General features: G+C 48.3%; 1 protein-coding gene across 1 annotated transcript in view; it reads right to left on the bottom strand.

Annotated features, from left to right (window-relative positions):
• The window catches only part of LOC121566948 (1-phosphatidylinositol 4,5-bisphosphate phosphodiesterase eta-1), a gene marked incomplete at its 3' end in the record, with an annotated part of 109,470 nt that overhangs the window by 11,093 nt on the left and 70,399 nt on the right, over positions 1-27,978 (bottom strand). Inside the window, 9 exon segments of the mRNA XM_045214952.1 lie at positions 182-315; positions 318-352; positions 4,717-4,837; positions 5,234-5,437; positions 6,999-7,092; positions 9,786-9,956; positions 17,512-17,641; positions 18,248-18,491; positions 24,437-24,583. Of these exon segments, the coding sequence (XP_045070887.1) occupies positions 182-315; positions 318-352; positions 4,717-4,837; positions 5,234-5,437; positions 6,999-7,092; positions 9,786-9,956; positions 17,512-17,641; positions 18,248-18,491; positions 24,437-24,583 (1,280 nt within the window).

Genomic DNA, 27,978 nt, shown 5'->3' with positions numbered 1-27,978 from the left:
TCTCTCTCTCTCTCTCTCTCTCTCTCTCTCTCTCTCTCTCTCTCTCTCTCTCTCTCTCTCTCTCTCTCTCTCTCTCTCTCTCTCTCTCTCTCTCTCTCTCTCTCTCTCTCTCTCTCTCTCTCTCTCTCTCTCTCTCTCTCTCTCTCTCTCTCTCTCTCTCTCTCTCTCTCTCTCTGTGTACCTTGATGAGGATCTTCCCTGTAGACAGTGTGGGCTGGGTAGTTGTTTAGAGTCTCTGTGGAGAGCCCTCTCCAAGGTCCAGCTTGTCCCCCAGGATCTCTCTGAGGTGCTGGGCTATCTTCTTCTGTTGTTGATGCTACAGTGGTTCTCTATGGACAGGATCACTGGGTACCTGGAGGAAGGGAGAGACATGGAGTTACTATGACTAGAATGGATATCTCCATGAGTAGCAGAGCTCTATGATACTGGATGTGGTCTGGCAGCCATGCATATTGCTCTTCACAATAAAACTGTAGACATAACAAAATATATATTTAGCCACCCTAAACATAAATCCTTTCAAACTACACTCTCCCCCCAATCTCCAACAGAATAGCCTTGACAGAAGCCCAAGAAACAGAACAGAAATTAAACAACATATTTCCAGTGTGTGTGTGTGTGTGTGTGTGTGTGTGTGTGTGTGTGTGTGTGTGTGTGTTCATTTAGAGGTGAAATTACTTGTGTCCAGACAGAAGCTCAGCTCAAATGTCAAACCTGTCAAGACTGACAGCTCTCCCTCAGGGCTCTGAGCCCTGCACTGACCTCTCCTCCCCTGTCTCTTTACTCATACACACACACTGAGCTCAAATACACATACACACACACAGACACACAGAGACAGACGTGCACACACACACACAGGACTATCTCCTCTCTCTCTCCCAGGTGTAATAGTAATGGTAAATGAGGTGTGTAATTTGCGTGTGATGTGTAACCGTGCAGACACCCATTTCTCCCATCACAGGCAGGAGCCTCATTCATCATAACAGGAGCCTCATTCATCATAACAGGTGGCACTGATTCACTGGCACTGATGATAAAATATAGCCAGAATAAAACAAATAAAACCCTGAGAGAAAGAGACAGAGGGAGGGATATCACTTTGGCACTGTATAACTTCATGAAACTGTCAGAATAACTCTGTTCCATCCATTATCCATGCTCTCCCATTAGGCAAAAATACTAATTAGCCAGCTAACTGCACAACGATGAGACGTTACCCTCTCCTCTCTAATCAGTTATGACGATGGATCATCCAGTCACTCTAATTCCTCTCCTCTCATTACCAACCCATTTACCTGTCTGCCTCCCTCACACAGTACACTCTTAGAAAAAAGGGTTCCAAAAGTGTTCTTTGGCTGTCCCCATAGGATAACCCTTTTTGGTTCCAAGTAGAACCCTTTTGGGTTCCATGTAGAATCCTCTGTGGAACGGGTTCTACATGGAACCGAATAGGGTTCTACCTTGACCCTAAAAGGGTTCCTCAAAGGGTTCTCCTATGGGGACAGCCGGAAAACCCTTTTAGGTTCTAGATAGCACCTTCTTTTCTAACAGTGTCCTGGAGCTACTGAAAGGTCCTCAGTATCCTCTTACTGTCATTTACTGTCCTGAACTAAACGGTTGGATGAGTGTGTCCCTGCATGTGCATATATACTGTACGTGTGTTTGAGAGAGAAAGGATGTTTGCAAACCCTGGCTGCCCTTGTGACTTGAGCATTATCTGTGGAGACAGTGGAAAGTGGAGTATGCATGGATTGTCACATTGTTTCAGTAACCAACAGAGACTAACAATAAGCACTCAGAGACAGAGCGACAGACAGACAGATAGACAGAGTAGGAGACAGAGGGTCAGACAGAGACAGAGACAGACAGAGAGACAGGGACAGACAGAGAGACAGGGACCGACAGAGAGACAGAGACAGACAGAGTAGGAGACAGAGGCAAACACAGAGACAGTGACAGGGACAGAGAGAGACAGGGACAGACAGAGAGACAGGGACAGACAGAGAGACAGAGACAGACAGAGAGACAGGGACAGACAGAGAGACAGGGACAGACAGAGAGACAGGGACAGACAGAGAGACAGGGACAGACAGAGAGACAGGGACAGACAGAGAGACAGGGACAGACAGAGAGACAGGGACAGACAGAGAGACAGGGACAGACAGAGAGACAGAGACAGACAGACAGAGATAGACAGAGAGACAGAGACAGACAGAGAGACAGAGACAGAGCGACAGCGAGAGAGACAGAGACAGGCAGAGAGAAAGAGACAGACAGAGAGACAGAGACAGCGAGAGAGTCAGACAGCGAGAGAGAGAGAGAGAGAGAGAGAGAGAGAGAGAGCGAGACAGAGAGACAGAGAGACAGCGAGAGAGAGACAGACAGAGAGACAGACAGACAGAGAGACAGCGAGAGAGAGACAGACGGAGAGACAGAGAGAGAGACAGACAGAGAGACAGAGAGAGAGAGACAGAGAGACAGAGACAGAGATACAGAGACAGAGAGACAGATAGACAGAGAGAGACAGAGAGACAGAGACAGAGAGACAGAGAGAGACAGAGACAGAGAGACAGAGAGAGACAGAGAGACAGAGAGACAGAGACAGAGAGAGACAGAGAGACAGAGACAGAGAGACAGAGACAGAGAGAGACAGAGAGAGACAGAGACAGAGAGACAGAGACAGAGACAGAGAGACAGAGAGACAGAGATACAGAGAGACAGAGACAGAGAGACAGAGAGACAGAGACAGAGAGACAGACTGTGCCTCAGAGCAGATGTTTCAGTATTAGAACATAATACCAGGTATCTGTGTGTCTCTAATGACCACAAATCCTGCTGCTTTTCATTTAAAAACAGTTCAAAGTTAACTTTGTTGAAAGTGCTGTTACATATGTTGAAATTGAAAATTCCTCTAAATAAACCGTGTGAGAAGAGCTACTTTAACTCTAATTGGTTACATATCAGAGAGAAGGGGACAGATGAACATGTGCTCTGGGGAACACCATCTCTTCACAGTGGAGAATCTTCCTGTTTGAACACACTCTGAAGAGCCTCCCAGACCACCGGCTAGAATATACAAACAACAGATGTTGGATAATACACAGGATAATGTGTGTGTGTGTGTGTGTGTGTGTGTGTGTGTGTGTGTGTGTGTGTGTGTGTGTGTGTGTGTGTGTGTGTGTGTGTGTGTGTGTGTGTAGGGAAGGATGAGGGTCTCTCAGTAACTACAGTATTTAACCAGAAACCCTAGACCCACACCAAATTTGCATACCGCTCCAACAGATACACAGATGATGCAATCTCTATTGCACTCCACACTGCCCTTTCCCACCTGGACAAGAGGAACACCTACGTGAGAATGCTATTCATTGACTACAGCTCAGCGTTCAACACCATAGTGCCCTCAAAGCTCATCACTAAGCTAAGGATCCTGGGACTAAACACCTCCCTCTGCAACTGAATCCTAGACTTCCTGACGGGCCGCCCCCAGGTGGTAAGGGTAGGTAACAACACATCTGCCACACTGATCCTCAACACGGGGGCCCCTCAGGGGTGCGTGCTCAGTACCCTCCTGTACTCCCCTCCTGTACTCCCTGTACTCCAACACCATCATTAAGTTTGCCGACGACACAACAGTAGTAGGCCTGATCACCGACAACGATGAGACAGCCTATAGGGAGGAGGTCAGAGACCTGGCCGTGTGGTGCCAGGATAACAACGTCTCCCTCAACGTGACCAAGACAAAGGAGATGATTGTGGACTACTGGAAAAAAAAGAGGACTGAGCACGCCCCCATTCTCCTCGACAGGGCTGTAGTGGAACAGGTTGAGAGCTTCAAGTTCCTTGGTGTCCACATCACCAACGAACTATCATGGTCCAAACACACCAAGACAGTCATGAAGAGGGCACGACAAAGCCTCAGGAGACTGAAAAGATTTGGCATGGGTCCTCAGATCCTCAAAAAATTCTAAAGCTGCACCATCGAGAGCATCCTGACTGGTTGCATCACCGCCTGGTATGGCAACTGCTTGGCCTCCGACCGCAAGGCACTACAGAGGGTAGTGCGTACGGCCCAGTACATCACTGGGGCCAAGCTTCCTGCCATCCAGGACCTCTATACCAGGCGGTGTCAGAGGAAGGCCCTCAAAATTGTCAAAGACTCCAGCCACCCTAGTCATAGACTGTTCTCTCTGCTACCGCACGGCAAGCGGTACCGGAGTGCCAAGTCTAGGTCCAAAAGACTTCTCAACAGCTTCTACCCCCAAGCCATAAGACTCCTGAACAGCTAATCATGGCTACCCGGACTATTTGCACTGCCCCCCCACCCCATCTTTTTACGCTGCTGCTACTCTGTTAATTATTTATGCATAGTCACTTTAACTCTACCCACATGTACATATTACTTCAACTCTCTCAACTAGCCGGTGTCCCCGCACATTGACTCTGCACCGGTACCCCCCTGTATATATATTCTCCCTACTGTTATTTTATTTTACTTCTGATCTTTTTTTCTCAACGCTTTTTTGTTGTTTTATACTACTTTTTTATTAAAAATAAATGCACTGTTGGTTAAGGGCTGTAAGTAAGCATTTCACTGTAATGTCTGCACCTGTTGTATTCTGCGCATGTGGCCAATACAATTTGATTTGATTTGATTTTACTTAATCACAAAACACACACACAGTGATAGTTCATGGATAGTGGTGTATTTACTGGTTGTTGATGAAGGCGTATTTGTCGATGGTCTCTATGACAGACTTGAAGGTGATCTTGGAGGTCAGAGTGTAGCCATGCTGGACCATGGGCTCTCCATCAGGACCATCCCAACAGTCCACTACAGATAGACAGAGAGGGAGAGATGGGGATAGAGAGAGAGAGAGGGAGAGGGAGAGACAGAGAGAGGGAGAGAGAGAGAGAGAGAGAGAGAGAGAGAGAGAGAGAGAGAGAGAGAGAGAGAGAGAGAGAGAGAGAGAGAGAGAGGGAAGGATATGTGAGGGAGGGAGAGAGAGAGAGAGAGAGAGAGAGAGAGAGAGAGAGAGAGAGAGGGAAGGATATGAGAGGGAGGGAGAGGGAGGAGGTATATGAGAGGGAGGGAGGGGGAGGGAGGGATATGAGAGAGGGATCGTGGGTGAGAAGGTGTGTGTGCGTGTGCATATATCAGCATGTGTGTGTGTGTGTGTGTGTGTGTGTGTGTGTGTGTGTGTGTGTGTGTGTGTGTGTGGAGCCTCACCTTCCACACAGCGGCAGCCAGTCTGTAGTACCCAGGCATACATGTCTGTCTTGGAGTGAGACAGCAGCTGGTCTCCTGTCAGGTAGGTGTTATGAGACGAGGAGATGTAGTAGTTACACAGAGGCCGATCCATGTCCTGGTTCACCTCATGGTGTTGAGGGTTAAACACATCACAGGTGGGGCTGCGCATGAAACTGGTGAAACCTGGACACAGACAGACAGACAGACAGACAGACAGACAGACAGACAGACAGACAGACAGGAAGACAGACAGACAGTAAGACAGACAGACAGGAAGACAGACAAACAGACAGACAGACAGACAGGCAGACAGACATACAGAGAGAAAAGCTATATTCATCTTACTAACTGCCTCATAACAATTATTTTTCTCTGTCACCCATGAAATACTCTTAGAGATTGGCCCTCCTTGGCCTTTCTGTGAGCGCTAGATTAATCCAATCCAATTTAACTGAATAGAACACATGAGCATTTTAGAGGAACAATATATTCAATTGACTTACAGCAGCACTGCGATGGATAAAACTGCGATACATTGAATAACTATTACAATTTAAGATACATAACTTTAATAGCAGACCAGGGCTTTGATGAGCCTTAATGAGCTGAACTTTTAATGATGGAATGTAATACTTTAATGCACACCGATTCACATAATTTGCTGACTGAATTTCTTTAACTAGGGTTGTTTTTACCTCAGGAGAGGGAAAGGAGGAGAGCATTAACTGGGGGAGGCATCCACCTCTCCTTCATCCTCTACCTCCCCTTCCTCTACCTCTCCCCTTCCTCTACCTCTCGCCTTCCTCCTCCACCTCTCCTTCCTCCTCCACCTCTCCTTCCTCCTCCACCTCTCCTTCCTCCTCCACCTCTCCCTTCCTCCTCCACCTCTCCTCTTCCTCCTCCACCTCTCTCCTTCCTCCTCCACCTCTCCTTCCTCCTCCACCTCTCCTTCCTCCTCCACCTCTCTCCTTCCTCCTCCACCTCTTCCTTCCTCCTCCACCTCTCCTTCCTCCTCCACCTCTCCTTCCTCCTCCCTCCCACCTCTCCTCCCACCTCTCCTTCCTCCTCCACCTCTCTCCTTCCTCCTCCACCTCTCTCCTCCTCCTCCACCTCTCTCTTCCTCCTCCACCTCTCCTTCCTCCTCCACCTCTCTCCTTCCTCCTCCACCTCTCTCCTTCCTCCTCTATCCTAACCCAATCACCATGCTCCTTACTGACCACATCCTACCCTCTCCATCTCCTTCTCTTCCCTCTCTGCCCCATCCCCATCCCCGACACACAGCGATCCCCGACACACAGCGATCCCCGACACACAGCGATCCCCGACACTCAGCGATCCCCGACACACAGCGATCCCCGACACACAGCGATCTCAGACACACAGTGATCTCAGACACACAGCGGTATCAGACACACAGCGTTTTCAGACTTTTGATATTTGACAAGAGGTCAATCAGCTCCGTCAGCTTAGAGACAGACTCTGGCTTTGAGCTCTACATGTGTTGGAATTTATCTAAAGCCCCAAAAACTGTTTAACCATCTCACATTCATTTATGATCTCTGAGTCTTCACCCCTTTATAGAGTTTACAGCCCAGAGGTAGAGAGAGAGAGAGAGAGAGAGAGAGAGAGAGAGAGAGAGAGAGAGAGAGAGAGAGAGAGAGAGAGAGAGAGAGAGAGAGAGAGAGAGAGAGAGAGAGAGAGAAGAGGTTTAAATAAACATAGTTAAATTGGAGGGAGGGCTTACCCTCAATTCCCAGAATGCCTTTCTGTTTGTTCTCTTCAGAAAGCTCAAACTTATCAATGACATCCAGACAGTACTCTGTAGTCACATTCACCATCTGAGGAGAGAGAGACACACTGTAAGAACACACACCCACACAGACACTAAATAAAGAGAGGAGACACAGTGAACACATACACACAAATACAAAAAACACACACACAAATAAACATACACACAGACACACATAGACATACACATATGCACATATTTTTATGTGACAGACACTATCAGAGAAAGCAAGCCACAATCTGCCAATCTTCTGAGAGACCTCTGACAAAATGCTCACAGTATTGTTGTCTAGACTGACTCTGAGTACTGGTGTCTAGACTGACTCTGAGTACTGGTGTCTAGACTGACTCTGAGTACTGGTGTCTAAACTGACTCTGAGTACTGGTGTCTAGACTGACTCTGAGTACTGGTGTCTAGACTCACTCTGAGAACTGGTGTCTAGACTCACTCTGAGTACTGGTGTCTAGAATGACTCTGAGTACTGGTGTCTAGACTGATTCTGAGTACTGGTGTCTAGACTGACTCTGAGTACTGGTGTCTAGACTGACTCTGAGTACTGGTGTCTAGACTGACTCTGAGTACTGGTGTCTAGACTGACTCTGAGTACTGGTGTCTAGACTCACTCTGAGTACTGGTGTCTAGACTCACTCCGAGTACTGGTGTCTAAACTGACTCTGAGTACTGGTGTCCAGACTCATTCTGAAGCTCTGTCAGGTTGGATGGGGAGGGTCGCTGCACAGCTATTCTCAGGTCTCTCCAGAGATGTTCGATCAGGTTCAAGTCCGGGCTCTGGCTGGGCCACTCAAGGACATTCAGAGACTTGTCCCGAAGCCACTCCTGTGTTGTCTTGGCTGTGTGCTTAGGGTCATTGTCTTGTTGGAAGGTGTTCCTTGGCCACAGTCTGAGGTCCTGAGCGCTCTGGAGCAGGTTTTCATCAAGGATCTCTCTGTACTTGCACCGTTCATCTTTCCCTCGATCCTGACTAGTCTCCCAGTCCCTGCCGCTTAAAAACATCCCCACAGCATGATGCTGCCACCACCATGCTTCACCGTAGGGATGGTGCCAGGTTTCCTCCTGATGTGACGCTTGGCATTCAGGCCAAAGAGTTCAATCTTGGTTTCATCAGACAAGAGAATCTTGTTTCTCATGGTCTTAGAGTCCTTTAGGTGCCTTTTGGCAAACTCCAAGCGGCCTGTCATGTGCCTTTTACTGAGGAGTGGCTTCCGTCTGGCCACTCTACCATAAAGGCCTGATTGGTGTAGTGCTGCAGAGATGGTTGTCTTTCTGGAAGGTTCTCCCATCTCCACAGAGGAACTCTGGAGCTCTGTCAGAGGGACCATCGGGTTCTTGGTCACCTCCCTGACCAAGGCCCTTCTCCCCCGATTGCTCAATTTGGCCGGGTGGCCAGCTCTAGGAAGAGTCTTGGTGGTTCCAAACTTCATCCATTTAAGAATGATGGAGGCCACTGTGTTCTTGGGGACCTTCAATGCTGCAGAAATGTTTTGGTACCCTTCCCCAGATCTGTGCCTCGACACAGTCCTGTCTCGGAGCTCTACGGACAATTCCTTCGACCTCATCGCTTGGTTTTGCTCTGACATGCACTGTCAACTGTGGGACCTTATATAGACAGGTTTGTGCCTTTCCAAATCATGTCCAATCAATTGAATTTACCACAGGTAGACTCCAATCAAGTTGTAGAAACATCTCAAGGATAATCAATGGAAACAGGATGCACCTGAGCTCAATTTTGAGTCTCATAGCAAAGGGTCTGAATAGTTATGTAAATAAGGTATTTCTGCTTTTTTTTTTATACATTTGCTAAAATTTCTAAAATCCTGTTTTCGCTTTGTAATCATGGGGTATTGTGTGTAGATTGATGAGGAAAATGTTTTATTTAATACATTTTAGAATAAGGCTGTAACGTAACAAAACGTGGAAAAATGGAAGAGGTCTGAATACTTTCCGAATGCACTGTAGAGAGGATGATGGTGCATCAGAGACAACCCATATTAGGAGTGAAAGTAGATTGGGACCTCCTATGTGTGCATGCGTTTATGTGTAATCATAGAATTACATACAGTATAGAATCCCTATTAATTCAATAGGATCTCTGTGGGCCTCGTAAAGATTTGTCATTTAACTTTTAAAGTGTATTACATTTTATTGTGGCATAAACACAACCAGTCATGATGTTTTCATCTGATTGGCAAACAATCCCTTCAAAGGTATCCTTTACTAGGCTACTCCCACACGTTCATCCACTAGAAACATATTTCAGCCTCCAAACAGTGGTGAATGGAACGAGACATCTGTTACACAAAACCCCACAAAGTGTAATGACATTTGGCGAATGTCATTAGGCCAGAATTTATGCGTCCACTGCTGTCCGCACGCATCTCGGTGTCGGCCACCCATCTCTGCCTTGGCAAACTTTCAGTGTTCTCGTTTAACCACATTGCATTTTGGAGCGCATGCTTTACCAACCATTTTCAAGTCCATTCGCTCATTTGTCATGCCTCTAACATGCGGTAATGATAAAAAGTGGTGTAATAGCCGACAGTTTTCTTGACATTTTGTTTTCATTATTGTGATAGGCTCATGTTTTACCGGTGCGGAGTACCCCCACTATTTATTTTGCCGGGACGCCGTACCGGACAGTACCGCCTTACCTTCACCCCTGACTCTACTATAGATCACTAAATCTTCATCATCTAGTGTTGTCTTTCTGTGAACCCTGACCTTCTGTTCGTTGCGCAGGAAGTTGGCCAGCTCGTCAGCCGTCAGGTGGTCCTTCCTGTCGCTGTATCCCATGAGCAGCAGATACAGGTCCCGCCGCAGTGACATCATCTTATAGAACACGCTGAACTCCTCAAACGTCAACGTGCCCTGCTGGTCGTCCGAGTCCGCTTCCTGTGGGAAAGGGAAATTACATCACCGTTAGTGAGGGTCTGCATTGGTCAGGTGATACAATTCCAATTCGACCCTCTGTTCCAAACTGTTCCTTTACACCTCTTTTGTCTGTAACCATCGGGTATATTCACATACACACAGCTATGGTGCCTCAACATGGTCCAAACAACTCCAATAAACATCTGGTATATTCACATACACACAGCCATGGTGCCTCAACATGGTCCAAACAACTCCGATAAACATCTGGTATATTCACATACACACAGCCATGGTGCCTCAACATGGTCCAAACAACTCCAATAACCATCTGGTATATTCACACACACACAGTCATGGTGTCTCAACATGGTCCAAACAACTCCAATAACCATCTGGTATATTCACATACACACAGTCATGGTGTCTCAACATGGTCCAAACAACTCCAATAAACATCTGATATATTCACACAAACACAGAGTGCGCAGCTGAACATTGTATGCTGTAAAACACTTTGTTTGTTATTTTTGATTAAAACAAAAACGCTATTCATAAATACGAATACAGAACTTGTTTTTGCGTGAATTCCACAACGCGGTTAGCTTTTAACAGCTAGGACCACTATTTCTTGTCCCGGAATCCCGCTTAAGAGACAGGTTGAAGCCTGCTTGACAGAGACACTAAGCTGCTAGCCATCACGCTAACGAAGTTAGTACCAGATGAGTTTTGCAATAGAGCCCTCCTTGTCTGGAGAACTAAATTAATGTTTCCAGCGCTGTAGGAGCTGTATCTATTACGCTTTGTTTCGGGACAAACCGGATCACTCGGAGTTCCAATGCGGCAATTGTATACTATTATTGGCTTGAGGTGGCTTCCTTGATCACACAGGTCGCAGGTCGCCAGCCTACGTAAGAAACTGTGGAAAACGCAGAGTGGAATGTTTACATTTTCTACGCCAGTGGCTGGACGGCGTTCGCGCTTGTTGGATGCATCTCCGCCTTGAAGTTTGTCGTTATCCGACTGGCCGGTGTTGCCCGGAGCTCCCCCATTTGATAGCGCCATCGAAGGAGCACAGCATGAGGAGAAAGGCAATCAACGATGGTTGCATGTCAAGAGCCGTGGAAGCCGAAGACAGCGACCTCCCGCAAAGCAGTCTACACTCCCAACGAGAGGCCCGGAGCGGATACAAACAACGAATAGTTTCGCCGTCCTGGAGCCTGATCTTCCTGCACCTTCGTCGCTGAGGGTGCCTGTGTCTGCGGCCGCAGTGCCTACTACTACGATTTAGAAGTCGACGTCGGCAACCTTCCGTCCCTGCTCTGGATCGAGCTGGGCTTCTCCATCTGTCGGAGGCCTGCATCCTGTGAAGCATGGGATTTCCTCGTCCTCGCCAGCTGTGATTTTGGGCAGCTCCATGGTAAGAAATGTGACCGTTCCTGGTGCAAAAACAATGTCCTATCCCGGAGCTCGAGTAAATGACAGTACTAAGATGCTCCTGAATGTACTAAGTCAGGACATGGAAATTGATTCTATCATAGTCCATGTGGTTTTAATGGCATTATGAAGGGCAGCTCTGAACAATTGAAACTGGATTTTAAAGAACTGATTGACTCTCTGTTAGACACTAACAAAAAAAACATAATATCTGGCCTTGTGCCCTCTTTGAATCGTGGCATTGAACGCTTTAGCAGGATTCTTGCTCTTCACAACTGGCTACGTGATTATTGCAGCTCAATGGGTGTAACTTTTGTTGACAATTTCGATACCTTTTGGAAACAAAACATGTTTTATAAGGAGGATAGGATCCACCAAAGTAATTTGGGTTCCTGGATCCTTTCACAGCATTATAAGGCTGCGTTGAGACAATGACTTAGCAATGACCCAAGCCCAGCTCAGATAATCCCTACCATTGTGACGCAGTTGTCAAAATGCTTCAGCAAATGTACATTACACCAGGGGCGTCGGTAGACACAATATAAGTAACCTAATTTATGTCCCTCTAACTGCCCTGAATGCCTCTGCTGATCCTACAGCTATTGTATGCAGTATTCATGTGCCTAAGAACCAGATTTATACTGTTAGCACTGAGCCGGTGTGCCTGAGGAGGAAGGCCACTGTGTGCAGCTCACCCTGCACTAACATAAAGAACATTACCACATCTACTGCTGCTAAGCTTCCCAGTAAAGCAATAAAAACAAGTAAGCATCCCAGAAGAAAAGTGCTCAAAATAGCCCACGTTAACATATGTAGCTTAAGAAACAAGGTTTATGAAATCAATAATTTGCTAGTAACATATGATGTTCATATTCTGACTATCTCTGAAACTCAGCAACAAAAAAAAAAACATCCCTTTTTCAGGACCCTGTCTTTCAAAGATAATTCGTAAAAATCCAAATAACTTCACAGATCTTCATTGTAAAGGGTTAAACACTGTTTCCCATGCTTGTTCAATCAACCATAAACAATTAATGAACATGCACCTGTGGAACGGTCGTTAAGACACTAACAGCTTACAGACGGTAGGCAATTAAGGTCACAGTTATGAAAACTTAGGACACTAAAGAAGCCTTTCTACTGACACTGAAAAACACCAAAAGAAAGATGCCCAGGCTCCCTGCTCATCTGCGTGAACGTGCCTTAGGCATGCTGCAAAGAGGCATGCAATAAATTGCAATGTCCGTACTGTGAGACGCCTAAGAGTGGTCCTCTGTAGCTCAGCTGGTAGAGCACGGCGCTTGTAACGCCAGGGGAGTGGGTTCGACCCATACGTAAAAAATGTATGCACACATGACTGTAAGTCGCTTTGGATAAAAGTGTCCGCTAAATGGCATATCGTGTTATTTATTTATTATTAAGACAGGGCTACAGGGAGACAGGACGGACAGCTGATCGTCCTCGCAGTGGCAGACCACGTGTAACAACACTTGCACAGGATCGGTACATCTGAACATCACACCTGCGGGACAGGTACAGGATGGCAACAACAACTGCTTGAGTTACACCAGGAACGCCCAATCCCTCCATCAGTGCTCAGACTGTCCGCAATAGGCTGAGAGAGGCTGGACTGAGGACTTGTAGGCCTGTTGTAAGGCAGGTCCTCACCAGACATCACCAGCAACAACGTCGCCTATGGGCACAAACCCACCGTCGCTGGACCAGACAAGACTGGCAAAAAGTGCTCTTCACTGACAAGTCGCGGTTTTGTCTCACCAGGGGTGATGGTCGGATTTGCGTTTATCGTCGAAAGAATGAGCGTTACACCGAGGCCTGTATTCTGGAGCGGGATCGATTTGGAGGTGGAGGGTCCGTCATGGTCTGGGGTGGTGTGTCACAGCATCATCGGACTGAGCTTGTTGTCATTGCAGGCAATCTCAACGCTGTGCGTTACAGGAAAGACATCCTCCTACCTCATGTGGTACCCTTCCTGCAGGCTCATCCTGACATGACCCTCCAGCATGACAATGCCACCAGCCATACTGCTTGTTCTGTGCATGACTTCCTGCAAGACAGGAATGTCAGTGTTCTGTCATGGCCAGCGAAGAGCCCGGATCTCAATCCCATTGAGCATGTCTGGGATCTGTTGGATCGGAGGGTGAGGGCTAGGGCCATCCCCCCAGAAATGTCGGGGAACTTGCAGGTGCCTTAGTGGAAGAGTGGGGTAACATCTCACAGCAAAAACTGGCAAATCTGGTGCAGTCCATGAGGACGAGATGCACTGCAGTACTTAATGCAGCTGGTGGCCACACCAGATACTGACTGTTACTTTTGATTTATTTTTACCCCCCCTTTGTTCAGGGACACATTATTCAATTTCTGTTAGTCACATGTCTGTGGAACTTATCTCAGTTATAAAATAAATAAATAATATGCCATTTAGCAGACGCTTTTATCCAAAGCGACTTACAGTCATGTGTGCATACATTTTTTGTGTATGGGTGGTCCCGGGGATCGAACCCACTACCTTGGCGTTACAAGCGCCGTGCTCTACCAGCTGAGCTACAGAGGACCACATCTGTAATCACCCAGAAAGTATACCTCTCTATTGATCTTGTTGAATCTTGTTATGTTCATACAAATATTTACACATGTTAAGTTTGCTGAAAATAAACGCAGTTGACAGTGAGAGGACGTTTCTTTTTTTTTTGGTGAGTTTACCTTTGATGATACAGTGGTAGCAATACAAGGTTATAACATTTACAGAAAATATAGAAATGCCAATGGTGGAGGTGTTGCTGTTTATATTCAGAACCACATTCCTGTAAAGCTTAGAGAGGATCTCATGTTAAACACTGTTGAAGTAATATGGCTACAAGTTAATCTGCCTCACCTAAAGCCCATCCTGGTGGGAAGCTGCTATAGACCACCAAGTGCTAACAGTCAGTATCTGGATAACATGTGTGAAATGCTTGATAATGTATGCGATATCAATAGAGAGGTATACTTTCTGGGTGATTTCAATATTGACTGGCTTTCATCAGGCTGCCCACTCAAGAGAAAGCTTCAAACTGTAACCAGTGCCTGCAACCTGGTTCAGGTTATCAGTCAACATACCAGGGTAGTTACAAACAGTACAGGAAATAAATCATCAACATGTATTGATCATATCTTTACTAATGCTGCAGAGATTTGTTTGAAAGCAGTATCCAAATTCATTGGATGTAGTGATCACAATATAGTAGCCATATCTAGGAAAACCAAAGTTCCAAAGGCTGGGCCTAATATTGTGTATGAGGTCATACAATAAGTTTTGTAGTGATTCCTATGTTGTTGATGTAAAGAATATATGTTGGTCCGTGGTGTGTAATGAGGAGCAAACAGACACTGCACTTTACACATTTATGAAATTGCTTATTCCAGTTACTAATAAGCATGCACCCATTAAGAAAATGACTGTAAAAACTGTTAAATCCCCGTGGATTGATGAGGAATTGAAAAATGGTATGGTTGAGAGGGATGAGGCAAAAGGAATGGCAAATAAATCTGACTGCACAACCGATTGGCAAACATATTGCAAATTGAAAAATCATGTGACTAAACTGAATAAAAAAAAGAAGAAACTACACTATGAAACAAAGATAAATAACATAAAGAATGATAGTAAAAAACTTTAGAGCACCTTAAATTACATTTTGGGAAAAAAAGGCTAACTCAGCTCCATCATTCATTGAATCAGATGGCTCATTGAATCACAAAACCAACTGATATTGCCAACTACTTTAATGATTTTTTCATTGGCAAGATTAGCAAACTTAGGCATGACATGCCAGCAAAAATGGTTGACATTACACATCCAAGTATATCTGACCAAATTATGAAAGACCAGCATTGTACTTTTGAATTCCGTAAAGTGAGTGTGGAAGAGGTGAAAAAAGTATTGTTGTCTATCAACAATGACAAGCCACTGGGGTCTGACAACTTGGATGGAAAATTACTGAGGATAATAGTGGACGATATTGCTACTCCTATTTGCCATATTTTCAATTTAAGCCTACTAGAATGTGTGTGCCCCCAGGCTTTGAGGGAAGCGAAAGTCATTCCGCCACCTAAAAATAGTAAAGCCCCCTTTACTGGCTCAAATAGCCGACCAATTAGCCTGTTACCAACCCTTAGTAAACTATTGGAATAAATTGTGTTTGACCAGATACAATGCTATTTTACAGTAAACAAATTGACAACAAACTTTCAGCATGCTTATAGAGAAGGACATTCAACAAGCACAGCACTTACACAAATGACTGATGATTGGCTGAGAGAAATTGATGATAAAAAGATTGTGGGGGCTGTTTTGTTAGACTTCAGCGCGGATTTTGACATTATCGATCATAGTCTGCTGCCGGAAAAACGTATGTTATGAATTTACTCCACCTGCTATATTGTGGATAAAGAGTTACCTGTCTAACAGAACACAGAGGGTGTTCTTTAATGGAAGCTTCTCCAACATAATCCAGGTAGAATCAGGAATTCCCCAGGGCAGCTGTCTAGGCCCATTACTTTTTTCAATCTTTACTAATGACATGCCACTGGCTTTGAGTAACGCCAGAGTGTCTATGTTTTCGGATGACTCAACACTATACACGTCAGCTACTACAGCGACTGAAATGACTGCAACACTTAACAAAGAGTTGCAGTTAGTTTCAGAGTGGGTGGCAAGGAATAAGTTAGTCCTAAATATTTCTAAAACTAAAAGCATTTTATTTGGGACAAATCATTCACTAAACTCTAAACCTCAACTAAATCTTGCAATAAATAATGTGGAAATTGAGCAAGTTGAGGTGACTAAACTGCTTGGAGTAACCCTGGATTGTAAACTGTCATGGTCAAAACATATTGATACAACAGTAGCTAAGATGGGGAGAAGTATGTCCATAATAAAGCGCTGCTCTACCTTCTTAACAGCACTATCAACAAGGCAGGTCCTACAGGCCCTAGTGTTGTCACACCTTGACTACTGTTCAGTCGTGTGGTCAGGTGCCACAAAAAAGGACTTAGGAAAATTGCAATTGGCTCAGAACAGGGCAGCACGGCTGGCCCTTGGATGCACACAGAGAGCTAATATTAATAATATGCATGTCGATCTCTCCTGGCTCAAAGTGGAGGAGAGATTGACCTCATCACTACTTGTGTTTGTGAGAGGTGTTGACATGTTGGGTGCACCGAGCTGTCTGTCTGTCTGAGCTACTGGCGCACAGCGCGTGTTGGCACACAGTGTGTTGAGAAATCTGTAACTGCCTTAATTTTGCTGGACCCCAGGAAGAGTAGCTGCTGCTAATGGGGATCCATAATAAATACAAACACAAATACAAATACAGCCATGGTGTCTCAACATGGTCCAAACAACTCCAACAACCATCTGGTATATTCACACACACACACACAGCCATGGTGTCTCAACATGGTCCAAACAACTCCAACAACCATCTGGTATATTCATACACACACACACAGCCATGGTGTCTCAACATGGTCCAAACAACTCCAACAACCATCTGGTATATTCACACACACACACACACAGCCATGGTGTCTCAACATGGTCCAAACAATGTAAGGACAGAAAAGGCAACTGTGTTCTGACATTGTCCTTGTTTGGTTCATACAACAACTGACTCCTGGGGGTGCCCTAAAAAAATAGTGGACTATAAACCAACAGTACTATCTGATGCTCATGCTCAGCACTCGCAGGCACGCCTGTCGTCCTAAATGGCACCCTATTCCCTACATAGTGCACTAGTTTTGACCAGAGCCCTATGGACCCATTATAAATCCATAAGAGAAAACGTTAGCTAAAGCTTTGGATCTTTGGTGGGATTTGCTTCCAGGTAGCAGCAGGAGTACTAAGTACTACTGTCACAGTTGTCACTATCTGGCTAGAGAAGACAGAAGACTGATGCTTTCTAAGTCTAACCACTAAACCTTACCTTATCCCTGGATCCAGGATGTAAATAAACACCTTCTAACTGCTCATCACCTGCCAGGTGAGGTTTAGTGGTTAGAACGCATCCCTCTTCTGTCCTCTCTAGTCAGATAGTGTAGTGACAGGTGACAGGTATTTGATCCCTGACCTGTGACTGACCTGGAACATGTGTTTGACCTTCCTGCGGGGCAGGTTGACGTTCATCTTGTGCAGGAGCTGGTAGATCTCCTCCATGTTCAACAGACCATCCCCGTTCTTATCAGCCTCCTCAAACGTCTGCTTCATCCACCTACACACACACAGGTTAAGGACACAGCCATGGGATGATGTGTGTGTGTGTGTGTCTGTGTCTGTGTCTGTGTGTGTCTGTGTCTGTGTCTGTGTGTGTGTGTGTGTGTGTGTGTGTGTGTGTGTGTGTGTGTGTGTGTGTGTGTGTGTGTGTGTGTGTGTGTGTGTGTGTGTGTGTGTGTGTGTGTGTGTGTGTTTTGGGAGGGTAGGTAGCTGAGAGGCTTTTCAAAAACACAGCACCATGTTTTGTCAGTCGTCAAATCCAGTCAGATCAGAACAGCGCTCCAAGGCACACACACTGCATGCAGCAGACACACACACACACACACACACTGCATGCAGCAGACACACACACACACACACACTGCATGCAGCAGACACACACACATACAAACAAACACTGCATGCAGCAGACACAGGAATAAATGAAAAGAGGGAGAGGAACAAAGAAGATGTCAAAGAAGAGCATAAAAGTGGGTCATCCAGTCAACTGATGAACAATGCTGGTTAGGGGTTAGGTAGGGATGGCAGGATACACCCACTAGGGTATGAAGTGTAATAAGGATATTGGTGTGTGTGTATGAGCATGTTAGTCTTAAAAGGATATTGGTCGTGTGTGCGTTGTTGTTTGGCCAGTGAGTCCTCGTCACTGATGCCAGCCATCAGGTATCGTAGTCCTGTCACCCAGGTCCGAGCCTCCTCAAGGTTAGAGGTCACCAGGTCTAGTGACTCCATGTGGTTGCCATGGTAAACGGTGAAACAGCAGGCTGGGTCGAAACTGCTCTCCGCATGGCGGTGGAAGATGTCTGACTGACGGCCCTCCGTCACCTTGTACAGCGAATCAATGGTGACTGTAAGAGAAAGAGGGCGGGACAAGAAGAGAGAGAGAGGACCATTTAGAGTTAGGAGACAGAGCATGAATCTGAATACTGCATAGCACTGAGATATCTTGGGAATACATTAAGTAACTCTCCTTTGTGATCATAATGGATGAAAACAAACAAAATTCTATTAGGAGACAAAAACTAAAGCTAGGGCGCTGATAGTTTCCTCCCTTGTTAAATATTTAATGAAGGCTTCAATGAGGAGAAGTTAGAGATAAACACATAACCAGACAGACACTGCAGGCAAATAACCTGGATACCTTGAACTCACAGCAGCACGACTGTAGTCAACAACATGGCTTCTGTTTGACTCTGATACTCAGTCAGGACACACACACCTCCAGACAACAGCCAGGAGGGAGAGCTATACTCCAGCCCTGGGGCAGAACAACACCAGACAGAGAGGGAGAGCTATACTCCAGCCCTGGGGCAGAACAACACCAGACAGAGAGGGAGAGCTATACTCCAGCCCTGGGGCAGAACAACACCAGACAGAGAGGGAGAGCTATACACCAGCCCTGGGGCAGAACAGCACCAGACAGAGAGGGAGAGCTATACTCCAGCCCTGGGGCAGAACAACACCAGACAGAGAGGGAGAGCTATACTCCAGCCCTGGGGCAGAACAGCACCAGACAGAGAGGGAGAGCTATACTCCAGCCCTGGGGCAGAACAACACCAGACAGAGAGGGAGAGCTATACACCAGCCCTGGGGCAGAACAGCACCAGACAGAGAGGGAGAGCTATACTCCAGCCCTGGGGCAGAACAACACCAGACAGAGAGGGAGAGCTATACTCCAGCCCTGGGGCAGAACAGCACCAGACAGAGAGGGAGAGCTATACTCCAGCCCTGGGGCAGAACAACACCAGACAGAGAGGGAGAGCTATACTCCAGCCCTGGGGCAGAACAGCACCAGACAGAGAGGGAGAGCTATACTCCAGCCCTGGGGCGGAACAGCACCAGACAGAGAGGGAGAGCTATACTCCAGCCCTGGGGCAGAACAGCACCAGACAGAGAGGGAGAGCTATACTCCAGCCCTGGGGCAGAACAGCACCAGACAGAGAGGGAGAGCTATACTCCAGCCCTGGGGCAGAACAGCACCAGACAGAGAGGGAGAGCTATACTCCAGCCCTGGGGCAGCACAGCACCAGACAGAGAGGGAGAGCTATACTCCAGCCCTGGGGCAGAACAGCACCAGACAGAGAGGGAGAGCTATACTCCAGCCCTGGGGCAGAACAACACCAGACAGAGAGGGAGAGCTATACTCCAGCCCTGGGGCAGAACAACACCAGACAGAGAGGGAGAGCTATACTCCAGCCCTGGGGCCGCACAACACCAGACAGAGAGGGAGAGCTATACTCCACCCCAGGGGCAGAACAACACCAGACAGAGAGGGACAGCTATACTCCAGCCCTGGGGCAGAACAGCACCAGACAGAGAGGGAGAGCTATATTCCAGCCCTGGGGCAGAACAGCACCAGACAGAGAGGGAGAGCTATACTCCAGCCCTGGGGCAGAACAACACCAGACAGAGAGGGAGAGCTATACTCCAGCCCTGGGGCAGCACAACACCAGACAGAGAGGGAGAGCTATACTCCAGACCTGGGGCAGCACAACACCAGACAGAGAGGGAGAGCTATACTCCAGCCCTGGGGCAGAACAGCACCAGACAGAGAGGGAGAGCTATACTCCAGCCCTGGGGCAGAACAACACCAGACATAGAGGGAGAGCTATACTCCAGCCCTGGGGCAGAACAGCACCAGACAGAGAGGGAGAGCTATACTCCAGCCCTGGGGCAGAACAGCACCAGACAGAGAGGGAGAGCTATACTCCAGCCCTGGGGCAGAACAGCACCAGACAGAGAGGGAGAGCTATACTCCAGCCCTGGGGCAGAACAGCACCAGACAGAGAGGGAGAGCTATACTCCAGCCCTGGGGCAGAACAGCACCAGACAGAGAGGGAGAGCTATACTCCAGCCCTGGGGCAGAACAGCACCAGACAGAGAGGGAGAGCTATACTCCAGCCCTGGGGCAGAACAGCACCAGACAGAGAGGGAGAGCTATACTCCAGCCCTGGGGCAGAACAACACCAGACAGAGAGGGAGAGCTATACTCCAGCCCTGGGGCCGCACAACACCAGACAGAGAGGGAGAGCTATACTCCACCCCAGGGGCAGAACAACACCAGACAGAGAGGGACAGCTATACTCCAGCCCTGGGGCAGAACAGCACCAGACAGAGAGGGAGAGCTATACTCCAGCCCTGGGGCAGAACAGCACCAGACAGAGAGGGAGAGCTATACTCCAGCCCTGGGGCAGAACAACACCAGACAGAGAGGGAGAGCTATACTCCAGCCCTGGGGCAGCACAACACCAGACAGAGAGGGAGAGCTATACTCCAGACCTGGGGCAGCACAACACCAGACAGAGAGGGAGAGCTATACTCCAGCCCTGGGGCAGAACAGCACCAGACAGAGAGGGAGAGCTATACTCCAGCCCTGGGGCAGAACAACACCAGACAGAGAGGGAGAGCTATACTCCAGCCCTGGGGCAGAACAACACCAGACAGAGAGGGAGAGCTATACTCCAGCACTGGGGCAGCACAACACCAGACAGAGAGGGAGAGCTATACTCCAGCCCTGGGGCAGAACAACACCAGACAGAGAGGGAGAGCTATACTCCAGCCCTGGGGCAGAACAGCACCAGACAGAGAGGGAGAGCTATACTCCAGCCCTGGGGCAGAACAGCACCAGACAGAGAGGGAGAGCTATACTCCAGCCTTGGGGCAGGACAGCACCAGACAGAGAGGGGAGAGCTATACTCCAGCCCTGGGGCAGAACAGCACCAGACAGAGAGGGAGAGCTATACTCCAGCCCTGGGGCAGAACAGCACCAGACAGAGAGGGAGAGCTATACTCCAGCCTTGGGGCAGGACAGCACCAGACAGAGAGGGAGAGCTATACTCCAGCCCTGGGGCAGAACAGCACCAGACAGAGAGGGAGAGCTATACTCCAGCCCTGGGGCAGAACAACACCAGACAGAGAGGGAGAGCTATACTCCAGCCCTGGGGCAGAACAACACCAGACAGAGAGGGAGAGCTATACTCCAGCCCTGGGGCAGAACAACACCAGACAGAGAGGGAGAGCTATACTCCAGCCCTGGGGCAGCACAACACCAGACAGAGAGGGAGAGCTATACTCCAGCACTGGGGGCAGCACAACACCAGACAGAGAGGGAGAGCTATACTCCAGCCCTGGGGCAGCACAACACCAGACAGAGAGGGAGAGCTATACTCCAGCACTGGGGCAACACAACACCAGACAGAGAGGGAGAGCTATACTCCAGCCCTGGGGCAGAACAACACCAGACAGAGAGGGAGAGCTATACTCCAGCCCTGGGGCAGAACAGCACCAGACAGAGAGGGAGAGCTATACTCCAGCCCTGGGGCAGAACAGCACCAGACAGAGAGGGAGAGCTATACTCCAGACCTGGGGCAGCACAACACCAGACAGAGAGGGAGAGCTATACTCCAGCCCTGGGGCAGCACAACACCAGACAGAGAGGGAGAGCTATACTCCAGCACTGGGGCAGCACAACACCAGACAGAGAGGGAGAGCTATACTCCAGCCCTGGGGCAGCACAACACCAGACAGAGAGGGAGAGCTATACTCCAGCCCTGGGGCAGAACAGCACCAGACAGAGAGGGAGAGCTATACTCCAGCCCTGGGGCAGAACAGCACCAGACAGAGAGGGAGAGCTATACTCCAGCCTTGGGGCAGGACAGCACCAGACAGAGAGGGAGAGCTATACTCCAGCCCTGGGGCAGAACAGCACCAGACAGAGAGGGAGAGCTATACTCCAGCCTTGGGGCAGGACAGCACCAGACAGAGAGGGAGAGCTATACTCCAGCCCTGGGGCAGAACAACACCAGACAGAGAGGGAGAGCTATACTCTATCCCTGGGGCAGAACAACACCAGACAGAGAGGGAGAGCTATACTCCAACCCTGGGGCAGAACAACACCAGACAGAGAGGGAGAGCTATACTCCAGCCCTGGGGCAGAACAACACCAGACAGAGAGGGAGAGCTATACTCCAGCCCCTGGGGCAGCACCAGACAGAGAGGGACGAGCTATACTCCAGCCCTGGGGCAGAACAACACCAGACAGAGAGGGAGAGCTATACTCCAGCCCTGGGGCAGAACAACACCAGACAGAGAGGGAGAGCTATACTCCAGCCCTGGGGCAGAACAGCACCAGACAGAGAGGGAGAGCTATACTCCAGCCCTGGGGCAGAACAACACCAGACAGAGAGGGAGAGCTATACTCCAGCCCTGGGGCAGCACAACACCAGACAGAGAGGGAGAGCTATACTCCAGACCTGGGGCAGCACAACACCAGACAGAGAGGGAGAGCTATACTCCAGCCCTGGGGCAGAACAGCACCAGACAGAGAGGGAGAGCTATACTCCAGCCCTGGGGCAGAACAGCACCAGACAGAGAGGGAGAGCTATACTCCAGCCCTGGGGCAGAACAACACCAGACAGAGAGGGAGAGCTATACTCCAGCCCTGGGGCAGAACAGCACCAGACAGAGAGGGAGAGCTATACTCCAGCCCTGGGGCAGAACAACACCAGACAGAGAGGGAGATCTATACTCCAGCCCTGGGGCAGCACAACACCAGACAGAGAGGGAGAGCTATACTCCAGCCCTGGGGCAGAACAGCACCAGACAGAGAGGGAGAGCTATACTCCAGCCTTGGGGCAGGACAGCACCAGACAGAGAGGGAGAGCTATACTCCAGCCCTGGGGCAGAACAACACCAGACAGAGAGGGAGAGCTATACTCTATCCCTGGGGCAGAACAACACCAGACAGAGAGGGAGAGCTATACTCCAACCCTGGGGCAGAACAACACCAGACAGAGAGGGAGAGCTATACTCCAGACCTGGGGCAGCACAACACCAGACAGAGAGGGAGAGCTATACTCCAGCCCTGGGGCAGCACAACACCAGACAGAGAGGGAGAGCTATACTCCAGCACTGGGGCAGCACAACACCAGACAGAGAGGGAGAGCTATACTCCAGCCCTGGGGCAGCACAACACCAGACAGAGAGGGAGAGCTATACTCCAGCCCTGGGGCAGAACAGCACCAGACAGAGAGGGAGAGCTATACTCCAGCCCTGGGGCAGAACAGCACCAGACAGAGAGGGAGAGCTATACTCTATCCCTGGGGCAGAACAACACCAGACAGAGAGGGAGAGCTATACTCCAGCCCTGGGGCAGAACAACACCAGACAGAGAGGGAGAGCTATACTCCAGCCCTGGGGCAGAACAACACCAGACAGAGAGGGAGAGCTATACTCCAGCCCTGGGGCAGCACCAGACAGAGAGGAAGAGCTATACTCCAGCCCTGGGGCAGAACAACACCAGACAGAGAGGGAGAGCTATACTCCAGCCCTGGGGCAGAACAACACCAGACAGAGAGGGAGAGCTATACTCCAGCCCTGGGGCAGAACAGCACCAGACAGAGAGGGAGAGCTATACTCCAGCCCTGGGGCAGAACAACACCAGACAGAGAGGGAGAGCTATACTCCAGCCCTGGGGCAGAACAGCACCAGACAGAGAGGGAGAGCTATACTCCAGCCCTGGGGCAGAACAGCACCAGATAGCTACACTGCCATCTGTAACTGTAACTCACCCCAAAGTGAGACCAAAAACACACACACACGCTTTAATAGCATGGATAAAAGATGAACAATACATTATTTCACATTCCTACATGGGTTGTAGGAAGTTACATAAAGCATAGCCTAATTGTCTGTATTGCTCCGATATTGCCTATCGGAGCAATACATTATGTGTAGAGATAAGGGTTACGGTGAGAGATGGTGTGTATGATGCGGTTAATGTGTGTGCACTCACTCTTGGCCTTCTCGCTCTTGCGTGAGGGTCTCCATCGGATACAGGAGCGATGTTCGTCCAGGTAGAACAGTCTCACCAGCCCCTTGGAGCCAGCCTTCAACTTCACCATCTGGGTCCCCGACTGCATCACACTCATACATCGCTCCACTGCAGAGAGACAGACATACACACACAGACAGAGGTCAATAGTGCACCATTACAAAAAAGATTCTGATCAACAGCTGATCTGGACCAGAATCAGGATGGGAACAGAGATGGGCCTGAGATAGAGAGAGAGATAGATAGATAGATAGATAGATAGATAGATAGATAGATAGATAGATAGATAGATAGATAGATAGATAGATAGATAGATAGATAGATAGATAGATAGATAGATAGATAGATAGATAGATAGATAGATAGATAGATAGATAGATAGATAGATAGATAGATAGATAGATAGATAGATAGATAGATAGATAGAGAGAGAGAGAGAGAGAGAGAGAGAGAGAGAGAGAGAGAGAGAGAGAGAGAGAGAGAGAGGGAGAGAGATAGAGAGAGAGGGAGACAGAGGGGGAGAAGGAGAGGGAGAGAAACGGCAGAGGGGGAGAAGGAGAGAGAGAGAGAGAGAGAGAGAGAGAGAGAGAGAGAGAGAGAGAGAGAGAGAGAGAGAGAAGAAGAGGGAGAGAGAAGAAGAAGAGAGAGAGAGAGAGAGGAGAGTGAGAGAGGGAGAGGAAGAGAGAGAGAGAGAGAGAGAGAGAGAGAGAGAGAGAAGGAGAGGGAGATAGAGAGAGAGGGAGACAGAGGGGGAGAAGGAGAGGGAGAGAACGGCAGAGGGGGGAGAAGGAGAGAGAGAGAGAGAGAGAGAGAGAGAGAGAGAGAGAGAGAGAGAGAGAGAGAGAGAGAGAGAGAGAGAGAGAGAGAGAGAAGAAGAAGAGAGAGAGAGAGAGAGGAGAGTGAGAGGGGGAGGAAGAGAGAGAGAGAGAGAGAGAGAGAGAGAGAGAGAGAGAGAAGAAGAAGAGGGAGAGAGAAGAAGAAGAGGGAGAGGGAGAGAGAGAGAGAGGGAGAGAGGGAGAGGGAGAGAGGAGAGAGAGAGAGAGAGAGAGAGAGAGAGAGAGAGAGAGAGAGAGAGAGAGAGAGAGAGAGAGAGAGAGAGAGAGAGAGATTAATTACTTGACATATTGGAAGGAATTAACAAAAAAACAGAGCCCTAACTGAGCATAGCCTTGCTATTGAGAAAGGCCGCCGTAGGCAGACCTGGCTCTCAAGAGAAGACAGGCTATTTTCACACTGCCCACAAAATGAGGTGGAAACTGAGCTGCACTTCCTAACCTCCTGCCAAATGTAACAAAAGTTTCTCAATACTTTGTTATATACCCTTTGTTGGCAATGACACAGGTCAAACGTATTCTGTAAGTCTTCACAAGGTTTTCACACTGTTGCTGGTATTTTGGCCCATTCCTCCATGCAGATCTCCTCTAGAGCAGTGATGTTTTGGGGCTGTCGCTGGGCAACACAGACTTTCAACTCCCTCCAAAGATTTTCTATGGGGTTGAGATCTGGAGACTGGCTAGGCCACTCCAGGACCTTGAAATGCTTCTTACGAAGCCACTCCTTCGTTGCCCGGGCGGTGTGTTTGGGAACATTGTCATGCTGAAAGACCCAGCCACGTTTCATCTTCAATGCCCTTGCTGATGGAAGGAGGTTTTCACTCAAAATCTCACTATACATGGCGCCATTCATTCTTTCCTTTACACGGATCAGTCGTCCTGGTCCTCAATTTGTCTGTCATAGTTGACGTGTACCTATGATGAAAATTACAGGCCTCTCTCATCTTTTTAAGTGGGAGAACTTGCACAATTGGTGGCTGACTAAATACTTTTTTTCCCCACTGTACATTAAGTTGACTGTGACTTTAAACAGCTTGGAAAATTCCTGAAAATTATGTTAGCTTCTGATAGGCTAATTGACATCATTTGAGTCAATTGGAGGTGTACCTGTGGATATATTTCAAGGCCTACCTTCAAACTCAGTGCCTCTTTGCTTGACATCATGGGAAAATCAAAAGAAATCAACCAAGACCTCAGAAAAAAATGTGTAGACCTCCACAAGTCTTGTTCATCCTTGGGAGCAATTTCCAAACGCCTGAAGGTACCACGTTCATCTGTACAAACAATAGTACGCAAGTATAAACACCATGGGACCACGCAGCCGTCATGCCACTCAGGAAGGAGACGCGTTCTGTCTCCGAGAGATGAACGTACTTTGGTGCGAAAAGTGCATGTACCTGGAGGAAACAGGTACAAAAGTATCTATATCCACAGTAAAACAAGTCCTATATCGACATAACCTGAAAGGCTGCTCAGCAAGGAAGAAGCCACTGCTCCAAAACCGCCATAAAGAAGCCAGACTACGGTTTGCAACTGCACATGGGGACAAAGATCAGACTTGACTGCCCTTGACCAGCACAAAAACATCCTGTGGCGTACAGCATTAGCATCAAATAGCCCCCGCGATATGCAACTTTTCAGGGAAGTTAGGAACCAATATACACAAGCAGTCAGGAAAGCAAAGGCTTACTTTTTCAAACAGAAATTTGCATCCTGTAGCACTAACTCCAAAAAGTTTTGGGACACTTTAAAGTCCATGGATAATAAGAGCACTTCCTCCCAGCTGCCCACTGCACTGAGGCTAGGAAACACTATCACCATCGATAAATCTACAATAATCGAGAATTTCAACAAGCATTTTGCTACAGCTGGCCATGCTTTCCATCTGGCTACCACTACCCCGGCCACCAACTCTGCACCCTCTGCTGCAACTTGCCCATGCCCCCCCGCTTCTCCTTCACACAAATTCAGACAGCTGATGTTTTGAAAGCGCTGCAAAATCTGGACCCCTACAAATCAGCTGGGCTAGACAATCTGGACCCTTTCTTTCTAAAACTAGCCGCCGAAATTGTCGCAACCCCCTATTACTAGTCTGTTCAACCTCTCTTTCATAACGTCTGAGATCCCCAGAGATTGGAAAGCTGCCGCGGTCATCCCCCTCTTCAAAGGGGGTGACACTCTAGATCCAAACTGCTACAGACCTATATCCATCCTGCCCTGCCTTTCGAAAGTATTTGAAAGCCAAGTTAACAAACAGATCACCGACCATTTCGAATACCACCGTACCTTCTCCGCTATGCAATCCGGTTTCCGAGCTGGTCATGGGTGCACTTCAGCCACGCTCAAGGTCCTAAACTATATTATAACCGCGATTGATAATAGACAGTACTGTGCAGCCGTCTTCATCGACCTGGCCAAGGCTTTCGACTCTGTCAACCACCGCATTCTTATTGGCAGACTAAATAGCCTTGGTTTCTCAAATGACTGCCTCGCCTGGTTCACCAACTACTTCTCAGATAGAGTTCAGTGTGTGTCAAATCGGAGGGCCTGTTGTCTGGACCTATGGCAGTCTCTATGGGGGTGCCACAGGGTTCAATTCTTGGGCCGACACTTTTCTCCGTGTATATCAATGATGTCGCTCTTGCTGCTGGTGACTCTCAGATCCACCTC

This window comes from Coregonus clupeaformis, unplaced genomic scaffold (genome assembly GCF_020615455.1).
Source record: "Coregonus clupeaformis isolate EN_2021a unplaced genomic scaffold, ASM2061545v1 scaf0343, whole genome shotgun sequence".
Classification (NCBI taxonomy): Eukaryota; Metazoa; Chordata; class Actinopteri; order Salmoniformes; family Salmonidae; genus Coregonus; species Coregonus clupeaformis.
Note: the sequence above shows the minus strand (reverse complement) of the source record. Positions and strands in the feature narration are given on the sequence as shown.